This window comes from Neodiprion fabricii, chromosome 6 (genome assembly GCF_021155785.1).
Source record: "Neodiprion fabricii isolate iyNeoFabr1 chromosome 6, iyNeoFabr1.1, whole genome shotgun sequence".
In the NCBI taxonomy this organism is placed as follows: domain Eukaryota; kingdom Metazoa; phylum Arthropoda; class Insecta; order Hymenoptera; family Diprionidae; genus Neodiprion; species Neodiprion fabricii.
Window position 1 is genome coordinate 18717228 of NC_060244.1, and position 15798 is coordinate 18733025.

A 15798-nucleotide genomic window follows, 5' to 3' on the forward strand; every position below is an offset into this window, starting at 1 on the left:
CGGCGATGTAATTCGTAACTCAATAAACAAACTTCGATGTTAGTTGTTTATTATTTTCACACAAATAATCAATTCGAATCCTGTGGAATTTCGTACGTATACATAATATTTATATACTTTAACACTGAATGCTCATGTATTGAATTTAAGTATAATATTTTGAACAAGACTGTTTATTATAATATAATACGGCACTTTTATGTAAGTATCAATCGGATGAACAACGAGAAAATATAGTTTTGAACGGACATAGTATTTTACATATCAGAGTATATATGTATAATGTACATGTATCTATACGTGTTATGTATATATGCATAATAAATAATTATTAATGAACAGCGCGATAGTTTTGTTAATGAATAGGAGATTCAAATTCTCTCTGTTCAAGTACACATCTTTCGAAAATAGACATCCGTTATCAATAGCTTCTATTTCTGACGCGCTATTGCTCTTCGAGTATTTGTTACATATAATATATAAACAATACAACGTATGTGTATATATATATATACATATGTATGTATATAATATATTTATATCTATACATATCTGCATATTTGTATTCACACATGCAATATATGTATAAATATTTTTTTATTCTCACATTAGAGGTGTATTTATATTCATACTATAGTCGACTCGTCAAATAAAACTTTTGTGTATATTTACTGTATATTTCATACTTATAATTCATTTTTTATTATACAAGAGTTGTCAATGTCACGTGTTGTTGTCAAATATTTCAGTGATCTTGGAAACTGTAACAACATATTCGATAAAAGCAAACGATAAATAAATAAACAAATCAGAAGTAATTGCGGAAAATAAATAGGAAATTGAACTGTTCAAACGAGATTAATCCTCTCTTACAAAACCCGTACATTTATTTGTTTTTTGTGTATTTTGTCATTTTTTTCTGACATGATGAACCAGAAGTGAAATAGTGAAAAAAAAAGAACGTTGACGAACGCGAGTTGCAGTTATCGCAAAAAATAGACAAAAGGCATTGATTGTACCAAGTGCTCTCAAAGACAAGTATCATAGGCGTAATCATATGTGCAAAAATATATCTAAGCTTTGATCCACTGCTCCACATAATCCAGGGCACCGTGTAAAATTTGTTTCTCCGTTATTCTCAGTTGCAAGGCTAACTTTTTATGATGTGATAACGACGAGTTCATTATTTCCAGATCCTCCTGAAATGAAATCAATTAGCCTCGATTACGCGGTGATGCTTTCACTTCTTAGGAGATGGATGCTGTTCTATACGTAATTATCTCAAACGTCACACTCACTTGTAATTTGAAATAGTAATTATAAGACTTGCTTGAACAGTTAAAAAATCGTGAACGTATCATCGTGAAGCTGGATTGTTTTCGAATTGAATTCTAAAAACACCCCAAATGTTTCGTAACCCGAGTCCAAATTCTCTTGATATTCCTAAATTCTTCAAACTACAAGTAGTTTCATAAAGGATTCCAGGCTGTCCAATTATTTATAGTATTTCAATAGCTCGAAATACTACAATTTCATATGTATTGATGGTGACAGAAATTAGTGAAATATTTCTTTACCGTAAATAGGGTAAAAACAAAATGTGAAACGCAGTGATATTTATTTTTCGAATAGAGCGGCCACTTTCAGTAACTATTTGCAAGTAAAAGTATCCTAAATCACTTTTAGTGAGTTGAGCGGAAGGCCTGTATTTACTTTGCACGGATGTGAAATTATACGTTTTCAGTTGGTCTTGACACGCATGTAGGATTCAATCTTATGGTCAGTATACATATGGTACAGTATAGTGCATATAGTTATAATACATAACTAGCTCGTGATGATATTGAAAAAAAATTTCGCGAATTTCAAATCAGTTATCCAAATAACAAAAAACTTGCTACCCGTATGAACAACCGACCCATCAAAGGAGTGCAGCAAAAATGTTAATTATTAGGCGAGGAAATGATTTCATTGAGTACATGGTAATTTTTGACGCACTGTGTATTTACACGATGTAAGATGAGATTGACGCTAGTTTTTTTCTTTTTTACGAAACAATAACATACGTTTTCTCTCCTTCTCACCTTCTTCAATCAAAACTTTTCCTCGAACAAACTGAAACTCAACAGCTCATCAATTCTCGACCAATATAGAATACGAGAATTTGAACGTACATTCATAACTTTCATAATTTCGATCAATCTGCTAAAAAAAAGATTAAATTCCGGCGGTGAAAACAACGTTAAGAAAAAAAAAAGAAGATGTACAACTCGTTGATTGAAAGTCTAGAAAAATTCCGGGTCTCAATGCTAACCGGACAGTTTCGCATAAACGTGTTCCGTATTTTTCCTTTATTGCGCAATTAATTATGCGCGTGAGTGGGCAAATCGAGAGAGGCTTTCTATCTCCTGAACATGAAAATAAAATAAACGCGAGGAACTGAACTCACACACGGACTAATTGTCGTTGTTATATTTACCTCCAGAGTCGTCGGATAATTAGCGATCAGTAATTTTAATCTCGTTAGCATGAACCTTCGGACATTTTCTTCGATAACAGTTTCGAGGGCGCAATCGACATGCTTAAGGTCGAGAACCTTGTCGGACTGTAGCCAATGTTCGAGTTCCGGTTTCCGCATACTGAAAACTCTCAGAAAGGCCAACAGGTCGTCGGAAATTGGTTCCATGCCTGGTTTCAACAGAAACTCATCGTTCGACGGAAGTGCCAACTTAGCGAGAAGCTCGACTCGTTCCTTTTGCAACGCGTCAGCCTTACTTATACCAAGACGCAGCTTAAATCCATCCTGAAATAGGGTTTGATCGATCAGAATTTAACTTTTCATCAATTTTCGCCTCGGCATTCGAATTATAAATAAGAAATATCGACGCGCGTAGAAGAAAGGAAAGTTACCGCACCTGCTTGTTGTCGATACTGACAAATCCCGAATGAACGAAAAAGTCGGAATTAGTTCTCGCCCCGTATGCGATGAATATTTGTTCTCCAGCTTCGAAGTTTCTCATCGCGAAGCATTCACATTTATCCGAAATCCTGTTGAAGTCGGTTGTTATCTATAAAAGGAAAATAAGCGGTTGAAATGGTCGATTTTGTTTCTCGATTTTTATACTGATTTCCCAACGATTTCAGGAAATTCAATTTTCGTTTCACAAAACATGAAAGGAGACGAAAATTCAGACTTCGAAATTCTATATCTTAGACTGTATATGACTGAATTTGTACAGTGAAAATGAATAAAATAATGTTTGTATTTCTCTGAGGTATACAATGAATGTATTACCTTTCCTTCCTCGTGATTGCACATATCCCACATCGGTATCAGTCCGTAAATCATTTTTGATCCATCTTCATTGGGTATGCGATTTTGTCTTGTCATAACGGTAGAAACTGCCCAGCTAAGAAAATAGCGTGTAACATTCAGGAATGATAAAATCTCCAAATAAATTCCCGTACAGGGAAATACATTTTTTTTTTTTTTTTTGGTACGCGTTGCCCGAGTAACGTATTAAGAGACATAAGATAGTCTGGTATACGTACAATATACATATGTATATTTACAAAATGTAAACAATAAGACTATAATATAATACGAATCGGACACGCTGAACGCGATGGCAATTTTGTTATTTATTTGTTCAACAAGTGGAACAAACTCGTTTATAAACTGAGAATAGGTTACGACGCGCATATCGTTGTATATACACATATTATACGTGAATATATAACATATACACGTATGCATAGGTATACGTTATTTACCATATGTCCGCAGACTTTCTATTCATTTCTCTATTTGTCCGCGAACCGACCAAAAAAAATCGGTCAATTTATGAATTGCCGGAGGCGAGAGCCGCGCGATGCAGATACAGAATGAACCTGACCCAGAAATACCGGCGCGGACGTTAAGCCGAAAAAACGATACTTGTAAAAACCTCAGTCATTGTTCGTAACGACGCACTGCACTTCATTTTTCTATTGCGTGGCGTAGGAAAAAGAAAAATGGTAATGGAAAATTTTAAAAAGATAAAAAGTATGAACTTCTTATTGCATATATATATAAATATTTTAAAAAAATGCATTTATTCGCGTGAGCCATTGATTCAAAATAGTGGGCTATTTTAACGACTCGTAATAATTTAACCGCAAATTTTCTGCGTTAATTCAACGATTCGTATTTCATCGTCAAACGACGTAATCGCGCTTAATAATAATTGAAATGTATTATTGTGGGATAATTTTGTTAATGTAAAAAAAATTACCGGATGACTCGAGTATAATTCTACAGTACCTAGACAAGACGTTTAAAAAGTATAACGATGCTGTCGTTAGTCAAGTTAAATTTGATGCAACGTTTATTCTTTTACGGTTTTTTCCGTTCCGGGTTCAAACACACTTCCCTAATTCGTATATTTTTTTAAATTCAAACACGCATCACGATATTGAAGAGAAAATGTGTTTCTAATGTCTTCTATATACCTAGATTTGAAAGTTTACTTTTGCAGTGTACCTATGGTTTTGAACAATGACGAGGATGATTAGTACCCCGGATAAACGAGTTTTGAATCATCCTCTACATTGCCAAGAGCTGGTACGCAAGAAAGTTTCAAGTGTGAAAGTACACATCTTTCAATCGCAAGCCAACCCGCGAATGAAACTTTCTGCCTACACGAAGCTTGGGAATTTATAAAGCTAGAGCTTAGTATAATCGCAAACTCAGGCAAGTATGTACTACCAAATGTACTAATCGAGAGTTGGGCAAACTCCCCGAGGCAATTCTAAATGCAAGTCGGGCGTTTAATCGTAAGAAGAAGATCAGCCAAATTATCATGGAAAGATCACCTTAGCAGAAAGTCTTATTTACGGTGTATATAGTTGAGTATAATTTACTGTATACATATGAAGTGTTTACTTGGATAATTAATTCCAGAAACTACATAGCGGCGTGGATAACTCGAGTGAAGATAGCCGCACTACGCTCGTTTAAAAGGCAGTATATTATTGAAGATATCCGCTCGATCACATATTTTAATATACGTATATAGGTATACGGGTATTATAATACGGATGCGACTGATGCACTTTCTACGAACGAGATGCGGAAGCTGGTTTTGCACCGATGGTGCAGCTGTCTCTTTCGACATCTGGTTTCGCGCTCACGATCAGCCGGCACTGATGCGTGTATTCGTTGCGCACTGAGAAAAATTTCATTATACTTATCGTTGATAAAAAATCCTTGTAAAACGGGTATTGTTTTGAATACAATAAAGTACAGAATTACAACAAGATCTGACACAATTCGACGCTACGTTTTCTGGTTATTGCTAGATTCAATCTCTTTGTATAAAGTTTACCAAAGATTTTATGTTAATTAATATGTCAGCATCGGTATATATTCTTGCACCAGCATCAAACTGTACATTTTTTACGCACGATTGTATTTTTCAGTCAGGAGTTAAAGATTATAATTGCTAAGGACTTTACATACTAACCATAGTTAGAAATTTCTCGTGGTGTATGTGAAATAAAATAACCTCAACAATTTACCCTCGCGAAATAGGGTGGAAAAAAAAAAATAAAAATAAAAAAAATGATCTATCGATCCGATCACGGATTAGAAAAAGGTGGGATCGTATATCGAGTCACTACTTACTAGAGATAGACGAATTAAAAAACAAATACTATTACATTGCCTTGATTGTAGGAATATCTTCTTCCACTCCTGACTCTATATTTGCAGAAAAAACTTGTACAAAAATTATAAAATACGTTGACAAGAAACGTAGAAACTCGAACGTGATTGGCGGGGATTTGTATACGTATAATCCTGTTTATACGAGTGAATTACATATAACAGAATCATCGCGTAAGTTTCTGAAAAAAGTTTCAGCAAAAAAATGTTGAATAACACATAAAGATGTATACAGGAATTCCGTGATTATCCGAATATATATAATATACGTATAAATTCAGCACTCAAGTTTCGTTCCTTAAACACCAACGTTTGTTTTTTATTCTATCATTTATATTTGTTCAACTTTATTTTTAATACTTCTATAGCCCTATAAGATGAAGGACACGACGCGTCGCGTCACGAGACGCGAGGGAACGTACGAGAGAGCGAAAAATATTCTCTAGGAACTTATAGAAGACGAATTAAGTTTCACCGACTTACTTACGCCAGGTGTAAGAGAAAACAGCTTCAGTCTTCGCCAAGACTTTACACGGTGAGCAATCGATGGGATAAATTTTTTTTTTATATGTATTTTATTACAAGTGTATACGCGCTGAATAAAGTTTACTAACTAATAATTACATCGGATAAATCGTCAAGGCAATCAAACGATTGACGAAAATAATCAACACAATTATAAAACAAAAAGACTGATTAAAAGGTGTAATCTCGGTACGTAGTAAATTTTATTATTTCGGCAGCGTAAAATTTTTTAAATATCAATTTTCGTATATTATCGAATGGTGATTTTGGAAAAGATAAACGTTGCAACGGTTAACAATAAAATTTTACGAGCTGTCGTTGCTTAGAATATTTTTATTCAAATTCAGCGTGAAAGGTGAATAAATTGAAGTAAAAGAAAACTTAATCATGACGCGACGAAACGTCGTCCGCATCCAAATGTGTCGTTGTAAAGATGTTTGTATATAAACTGCGTATCGAGGAAACGAATTTCAGCGAGAATTGAACAACTAAAAGTAAACTTCAATGAAACTTGACGATTTTTTAGCTGTGTTAAACAGAAAAAATGTAATATTCGTAATTTTACTTTTGTTTGTCGTCTATATTCACGTGTTTCTAAAACCGGTGAGAGGAAACAGCGATAAACAATATTACAACGAATTTCGCGTGTTATATTAAAAAAAAAAAAACACGAAGAAGGTTCGAGAAAAATAAGAAAAGAAACTTGTTCGACGCATCTGCAAGAAAATTGCGCCTCATCGAATAGAAAATCACAAATAAAAAGTAAAATATGCAAAACTGTGCGTTATAACAACTTTCGTCAATAATGTGGAGATCATTCGTTGTTCTGTTCATCGTTACAACAAACTTGTGCAATTTACTGGATACCTACAAAATTACCACCGACGAAACTTCGAGAACGGCGATAGAGGCTTACGAACGACAGGTAATGGAGCAAAAAAAAAAATAAAATAAAATAAAAAATAAGAAAATAAACCTTGTAATTGAAATTCGATCGTGTCGTGGGTAAAATTCCACTATACACGATACATTTGTATTGCTTGTCGATTCACTCGTTGTGTCTTATTTTTCCGCGTTGGAATTAAACCGCGACATAACAAAACGTACTTGTTATTAGGACGTGTATAATAAGCACCGATTTTGCACCAACTTTCATACCCATTGTGTAACTCTAAACAATAGTACGTATAATTATGCAGGTACTTTCTTTCTAATTGTCTTAACACACGAATACGCCGTGAACAAACAGACGCGCAGCATGAAATTCTGAAGCATGACAATGGGTAGATGGTATCGTTGTTACCTCTTTGATAAAAATATGCATGTACGACGATCTTGGTTTAATTATATTTTATTTATTTTTTTCTCACCACCGATTGATTTCCAATTACTTGTACAATTATCTTTAACGTTATTACACTTTGGTTTTTACTTCGAATTTAATATTATGCGTTGAACCAGTTACGGTTAGTCGTCTGACTCGAAGGTAATTTCTAATCTTGCAAATTATACCTTGCTGTACAAAACACTGACGACGGCCAATATTTTCCTCTGTCCGATATCCACGATTGTATATGTGTATGTAATTATGTATGTATGTATATTTACGAGTTCATCTTGAATAGCTTCACGCTGTAATTCACGTCATTCTAGTTTTCAAATAATAATATCTATGTCAGGAATTCAAAAAAGTATATGAGCCGAAGGAATTACATATGGTATATCGTATATATGTATATATATGTAACGATGCTAAGAAATATGTTCTATATGCACACACATAATGTATACAGTAATCCTTCTTGGATCGTAACTCGACAAGTAACATTTTTTATAATACATTGTGTCTATGCATGCATATGAACGGATATTTCTTTGCCAACTGGCCAACTTTTCATCACTTTTTATCATTATGAATACTCTAGTGCTGTAATTTGAGTTAAAAACTGCTTGTGAATTTTTAATTAATATACTAATAATTGCACTGGATTTTCCAGAAGGTCTTTGAAAGTTAGAAAAAAAAAATGAACAGAGCGATAGCTTCAGTACATCTATTGGAATGAACAAAAAAAATTAACGACAAATCGCAGAACAATTATAAATTAACTAGAAACAGATTTCAGTAAAAAAACCGTGAATAAAATCTGGCAAATCAGTATTTAAAATAGTCTCATAATCAATTTATATAATAAATGCGAAATGTATTTTTAGTCGACGCAAATTTTCTGCAATTCGTTGTATCAATTGGTTTTTGTTTTTTGTCTTTTTTCATCGCAGAGTCAATTTGAAATTGGTACTTTATAACATTATCCTTTGCAAAATCAGTCAATATTAGAGAGCAATCGAAAGTATATAATGGAACGAGGTCATTGCTAAAGAAAGAAAATTAAAATTAAAATTTCATTAAACACGATAATTTTTTTGATGCACGCAAATTCAAAAAAAGTGCATCTCTGAAACAGTCGACTCTAAAAATATGACTAAGTCACCGGTCTTTTCCTCACGAACTATAATTATTTTGACGGGAGGATTGTATAATTACGAAAAATATCGAAGCGAAAGAATCTAGGTGACTGAATACATGTATTATTTTCTTCCAGGGCTCTGACCTGCAGGACGAATACCTGGATGAGAATTATTCGAGTGAAGATTCGGGTCGGGTGGTAATTGGAAAGTGGCGGAATAATGGTGAAGCATTGGAGCCAAAATGGCGAGATGGAGATTCTGTGCCGCTGGCACCGTTTTCAACGATATCGTTTGCAAGCGGCTGGCGAGAAGAACCCGACAGCGTAATTAAATACGAAGAAAACGAACCGGTGTCTGTGAGTTTTGACTCAAGAGGTGGAATAAAAGATATCGACAACGCCGGAGAAGGATCATCGCGAGAGGAGAAAACTTACATCGGTATCAGGGGCGCGTACAGGAAGCCAAAGTCGCGTGAACACAGAAATTACCATCGCACCAAACTGAATTTAGGAGATGCGATTACCACTACCGAGATTTACTCAGCCGTGCGTAGAGACGGGGGTGAAAAATTATCGGAGACGTTCGGAAGCCGCGAAGATACGAGGAAACATCCGGACACCGTCGACGATGTCGATAATGTAGGAAACGCTAAAAAGGCGGAAAAGACCTTGCAAAATCGCGAGACCTTGCAAAATTACACCAACCAATACGAGCTCTTCGATGACGGCGAAAACGACGATCCCAGACCCAGGAAACGAAGGCCGCCCGGAAGCCACGAGTTTCCGGGATCCTGGAACGCGATGGACAGAAAAAGAGAAGCGTCAGAGCTCGCCGAAAGGGGCGGAGAAAGTGAAAGGGAATCATCGCGGGAAAGTGTGGATTTGAAGGCGTTTTTGAAAATGCAAGGGAACAATCTGAGCCTCTCCGAAATTTTACAGGAGAAGAATTTAACTCTTTCTGATATCTTAACAGGCAAGCCGGACGCCATTAGAATTTTGAAGTCAAATGAGAGGCGGGAAGGACCCGGAAACAAAGAAGACGAAAACTCCGGGGAACAATCGACTTCTACCCAATTACCGTTCAGGAATTTGCTTGTATTTCGCAATTCGTCGAATTATGAAAATGGGGGACGATGGTCACCCAGTCGAAAAATTATACCGACGACGAAGAGCGACGAGAGTTCAAATTTCGAGGATCTGAACGTCGGTTTAACGAGCGTAAAACTCGAGTCGAGGGTTCCTCCGGCATTGAATACCAGTGAATCGTACTCGGACTGGTTTTCACCGGAAACTGCTAAGAACGCGAGCAAGGTATCTTCCGACAATGACAGGAGACTGTCGAATTTAACACTTGTAGAAAATGAGGCCGGGAACTTGAAAGAGCAGTTCATCGATTCCGATAACAAGAGTTTGTCGGTCGAGACAACAACTGTTTTCGAAGATGGTATCGAGGCTGATCGACAACTCGTTGTGAACTCCGAAGACAAAAGATTTCTACCGGAAACTGACGACGAGGATGAAATTATGGAATTTTCTGATTACCCTTCAAAGATGCCCAAGTTTATTCCAACCGTTTATGATACCGCGGTGCGAAATTCCAAAAGAAAACATATTCTCCATGGTGCCATACAAATGAACAACCCTCGGACAAAAGCGGAAGCAAAACTGAGTGCTGAACAAGTTGTGCCTCTGGAGACAACCGTGCCAACGATTATCAGCGAAACTGGAATAAAAATTGTGAATAGCACCGAAACGGAAGATAGTGGTATTACAAAGAAGCCACCGAACGAAGTATTGGAACACCTCAGAAATCAGACTGGACAGATAGAATTGGGTGAAAAAGTTTTAAACACGAATTCAAACTCATCGGAAGGCAGAATTCTACTCAACATGAGTGTCGAGGGGTCTTATCTACGTAATGACGAGAAAAATTTCACCTTCAATCAAAAATTGCACGAGGTTGTTATACCCAGAGTAGACCCCCAATCTCGTGCAGAGATATTGGAGCTTTTCAGTTCTGGATCTAGCGCCGAGCGATTAGAACGGTTGCTAGCTTCCAGAAACATGAGCGTAGAAGAATTGATTGCTCTGAGACAGAGGGGATCGAGCCAAGTGCATTTTGCTGAAGTATTCAGAGCGAAAGAACAGAGTTCAATGTCGTCGTCTCATAATCACAAAATCAATCATAATCTCAAAGCCAATCGTGAAAACCGAGAGGAGGTGGAAAAGATTCGACCGACTAATGAACAGAAAATGAAAGAAAAGGTGAACAAGAGCGCCGATGAAGTTCTGGAAGCATCTAAAGATAGTAACGTCCTATCGGACGGCCAGAGTATAAATGTGAAATTGGAAAGTACAGAGAAATTAACAATGCCGCAAGATAAATCAGAGGATCGAGATAAGGCTGAAGAAAATTTTGGTATTGAGACCGAATATTTGGCCACAGATTTGATCAACTTATTTTCTCAAAGCAAAAATATTAAGAAGAATATTTCAGATTTTGATAAAGACGTCGCTGACTCCGATAACACTGTGAAAAGTCCTAGTGTAAGATCGGAAGAGGTTGGGATAAGGATGGGACCCAGAACAGGAGGAGATTTCAAAGGGGTTACGACGAATTTGGATTCGACAGCGACGGTTAATTCGATGATGGCGAATAAAAATGTTCAGAGAGACTCGGAAGGATCATCATACTATACAAGTATCGAAGCAGTAAAAGTGCCGGTTCTGGATGGAGGGGTACAAGAAGTGGAAACTGTGTTCGAGGGAGAGAAAAAACCGCCAATGAATTTGGTAGATTTGGAAGAGATTGGACGTGTCGAAGAAATACTGAAAAATGATATAGATTCGTTGAAAAATTTGTATGGAATCAGCGATTACGAGTATCCAGAAAAGAAATCGGTTTCAAAAGTAAAGCCGAGCATAATAGCAAGCGGCGGTATACTGGGGGTGACCATCGTCGTATTTTTATCAATATTTATCGCGTGCAGAATTCAACAAAAAAAGAAATTCACCTATAGAAACTCGTTCGCGAAGGCTGTATTCCACAACCAAGGAGTAACCGCTAGAAAACTGTCAAACACCAGCAGCATTAATACGATAATGGTTGACGTTGTTGCAACATCAACGGCAAAGAGACCCCAAAAACCGTATAGCGATTTTGAGAACAATAGTTTCGAACCAAAAACAGATATCGATAATGACTCACTCGATGCCAATGACAGCTGGGAAACAATACCTGATTTCATGAAGTAATAAAACGGCATAGTTCCCAGGATTTCATTAATACACTATCGGTGTGCCAAGAAACATATCAAGTGGTTTCACGTTCACCTGAAAGACATGATAATTTTGAAGGACTGGTTTGTCAAACAAGGTTTCCGGCATTGTCGTTCGAATATAGCAATCTTGAGAATTATTTCAAGTATATTTAGTTGAAGGCAGTTCCACTAGCGCATAGTCCTAATGTTGAAGTCAAAGTTTTGATATTTCATTAAAATGTTTTAAAATGATACCATTGTTCAGTTGAATCGATGGTATCGATATGATATATTTTGATTATAATCTTAAATATAATAACTGTTTATTAAATAAATGAACAAGAAGCATCGTACTGTTCGTGCCATTGGTTTGGCCTTGAGATACATTATTGTAAAATATTCATATGAAATACTTGGAAGGTTTCTAGCGAACCCTGTGACTGAAATCTCACATAATATACTTTTACTTTGCGCATTTGATGTAACGCATCATCGACTTTCAGTGTGGCTTAATTATAGGCAATATTAATAAAAAACACTAGTGAACTGCCATAATAAGACTGCAAGAAGACAAGAGATTTCCGAGAAAAACCAGTTCTCAAAAAATATCCTGTTTCAAGATGCATCTACTGCCTTAACCCTCCATTGGCCATTATCATTAAGATATTTTATTATTCTGACTGTCAGAATATCAAAAAGAAATCTCAATTTAGTAACCTACATTTTTTTAGAATTTTTACTCATCCCTAAGTGGGTAAAAAACAGCCTCGAACGAATTGTTCTTAGATGGCCAACGACGTAAGTGTAAATATAGGTGAGCAACGAAGGGTTAAAGTGAAGTATTCTCCTAGTAGCTATTATGAGAGTAATAAATGATTATTAATAATTTTACACTATTCATATCTTGGTCGATATTCTACCCATTTTCGTTCAATTCCTAAACATAATTCAGTCTTTTATTGGACCCCCCCAGCCCCAGGAAAAAAAATGATAAATCTGGTTATAGATTTAAAAGAACAAAGTGGTAGAACAAAGTTCAGAATGTCTTTGTGTTTCAATGCCATGTATGACTATCACCATGTCCGTCACATACGTTAACAATAACAAAAATTTTTTATTAAATTATGATGATTTTGACTATTTGTAATATTTTTTAAATATACGCGCATATCAATGTATACCTACTACACCAACTACACCTACTATATTATATATATATAATCTCTAAGTACCTTAAATACCTGTAAAAATACTCTTTGTCATTGTATAGTTAGTTGTTGTATATTTATTCTTAAAGTTTTAATATAATAAGAAGTAATTTTGCAAGTGACATCTATATGTGTTTAGATAATCTTTTGACAAGGTTTGTTTTCAGATAAAGAGAGGTTCTTATCAAGACACTTCAGTCCTGACTCAAGGCTCAAAGTATGTGCAATGAGACTTCAGAACTAAAATATTCTAGTATCGTTAAGGTGTTGTTTTTTATACCCAATTTATCTACTCACCAATATTCCTCGTAAGTAAAGACCTCCCTCAGTAATTCGGACACTGAATTCTGATTATTTTGGAAAAATCTATTGAAGTATGAGTATTGTCTCGCAATGTTCCTGCACTGCTTCAAAGCAGCTTCTGCAATCAAGCATGAAACACATTTTCATTTTACAAGGGAACCCAAGAATTCAGATTTCAGCACAAAAATTTAGTAATTCCAAAATAATATTTCATAACTTTATAACAGTTGCACGAAATCTGAGACATCGTGAGATAAAAATAATTTTGGAATTTAGCCAAGTTATACCGAATTCAATGATTATAAAGTTTTCAGACAGACCGCCCACTGTGTTGAAATTAAATAAACAGGAAGTACAAACCTAATGTTGGGCTTCCCTTCAACTCAATCATGTCGTTGGTGCTCATATATAAAACAGTGCTGTACTGGTTGGGCAACACATCTAAATAATGTTTCCACTGAGAGTTTTCCTTGTGTCGCTCAATGAGAAGAGCAATGGCCAATGCAACGTGAGGCATATGCTGTACAAGAGGATCATTTTGGAGTATGCTTAACTCAGGTGCCGCTGTTTGTGTACAGAATATCAGTTTTCTTGGAATATCTAGAATCATATGGCCTTCGGTGAAATTTCTCTCCGCTTTAAGGCCAAAGTCATATCCAGGAAACTCTGCGATGCTAACACCGTCGATGTTAGCACCGTTCTCTCGTAACCACTTGACAAAGTTGCCAATAGCTTCGCACCTCTTCGACGATTCTATCTTCATCTCCTCCAGTCGTTTAACCTTCTCCAAAATAGATGATATCTGCACGTAGTTTTCCCATAGCTGTGTTTCATATGCCGGATTACTGCTCACTGCAAAAAGTTTTACCATCATAGTTGGTAATCGTCAGTCAACTGCTTATTTCTACGATTTAACTCTAAGATAGTGGTTAAAAATAATTCGGAACATAATCCGCTATCACTCACCAGTCAGCAAAGATTCAATTGTTTACAATAAGAACGCCATTCCTTAATGAAATCACAAAGGTTGATAATGTATTCTACGTGACTTTGCAATCACCTTAGTTAGCTTACTAAATTATGGTGTATGAAAAATCAAACATTTGCTGAGATGGTGACTGAATTGAAAAAGAGTAAGGGTAGAGAATTTGTATTTGATAAAAGAGTTTCACGTATCAAATATCGAATGTAATGCAAAATTTGGCGCTGGATCTGAGTTTCTTGAGCAATTGTAAAATTGAATAGGGAAAAACGGAGTTCGAATAGTCCGGAAAGAAAAGTGATGTGAAATTTTATACTTACGGTGAAAGAGTTTCTCGCACTGAACGTTGATTTCGTTTCTTTTAGACGGAGATATCCTTTTCGTTTGATGAGGTATCTTTTTGTTTAACGATGCGTTATGCTGTTTACATTTCGCGGAGGGATGCAACTTTTTTCTCCCCATATTTAATTCAGAGTTTTTCTCAATTTACCACGAAGATTCAAACGCATTATAACACGACTCGATGATCAGAGGTGCTCGAGAATAACTTAAGTGTATATTCGCGTTTTAACCTTCTAAAAATAGACAGCAAACGAATGTTCTTATTCTCCGCTTTCGCGATTCGAACGACATAACCTACAATCAGTTGTGCTAAACAGAACAATGGATGCGATCATACGGTTTATTGATTTGAATTCTAGAAACGTATTCACAATCTTAGCGTAGGCATCAAAACTGTCACAAACTCTAGCCTAATTATTCGGTTGCTAACCTTTACTTCTCGGACGAAACTAATTCAAAATTGTTGGTACAATTACCTAGATAGGCTACCGGTTAACAATTTGATTACACGGACTCCTCAAGACTGCAACCGTAATCCTAAACCTATCTTGACTATCAAATTACCACTAGGTACATACATCTCTTACCTACAACCTTATTGACAGTCGTTTGTCAAAATTAAAGACTAGACAAAATTTAGCAATTATCAAATTGAAAATAATGAATAGATTGAGCTATGGAATGAACAGTTCACTGCCGACATTGGAAAGTTTTCTATAAGAATTACCAAAAATTCCATTTGACGGAGTTCTCTGTACAATTATACAGCCAGATTTAGTAATATACTGTTTGATAGGAATTTTAGAGAAACACCATCTTGGGGCACTTTCAATTGAAAAAAATATTCTGAATCGATTTTTATTTCACCATTCCCGAGTTACCCCGAAATATATTGCATTTTATAACTAAAAACTTTTTTACACGTGAAATGAAATTTTATCTCACCGTTTTTGAGTGCGTATCGAATTGACGCAATTTTCCAAGTACAAAATCATACGAATATTGATGT

The 15798-nt window shown here is 35.8% G+C and overlaps 2 protein-coding genes across 2 annotated transcripts; one reads left to right on the forward strand and one right to left on the reverse strand.

Moving 5' to 3' along the window:
* Window positions 1-32: 32 nt before the first annotated feature.
* On the reverse strand, window positions 33-15417 carry LOC124184356 (actin-histidine N-methyltransferase). Its single transcript, XM_046573960.1, has 7 exons — window positions 14768-15417; window positions 13826-14317; window positions 13460-13583; window positions 3296-3410; window positions 2916-3068; window positions 2480-2803; window positions 33-1199 (listed from the first exon to the last, which is right to left on the reverse strand). Exons 1-7 carry the CDS (start codon window positions 14907-14909, stop codon window positions 1074-1076), a joined length of 1476 nt encoding a protein of 491 aa, XP_046429916.1. The 5' UTR covers window positions 14910-15417; the 3' UTR covers window positions 33-1073.
* Window positions 6232-13393, forward strand: LOC124184353. The gene is made up of 3 exons (XM_046573949.1): window positions 6232-7154; window positions 8830-9188; window positions 9219-13393. Exons 1-3 carry the CDS (start codon window positions 7035-7037, stop codon window positions 11947-11949), a joined length of 3210 nt encoding a protein of 1069 aa, XP_046429905.1. The 5' UTR covers window positions 6232-7034; the 3' UTR covers window positions 11950-13393.
* Window positions 15418-15798: the final 381 nt, after the last annotated feature.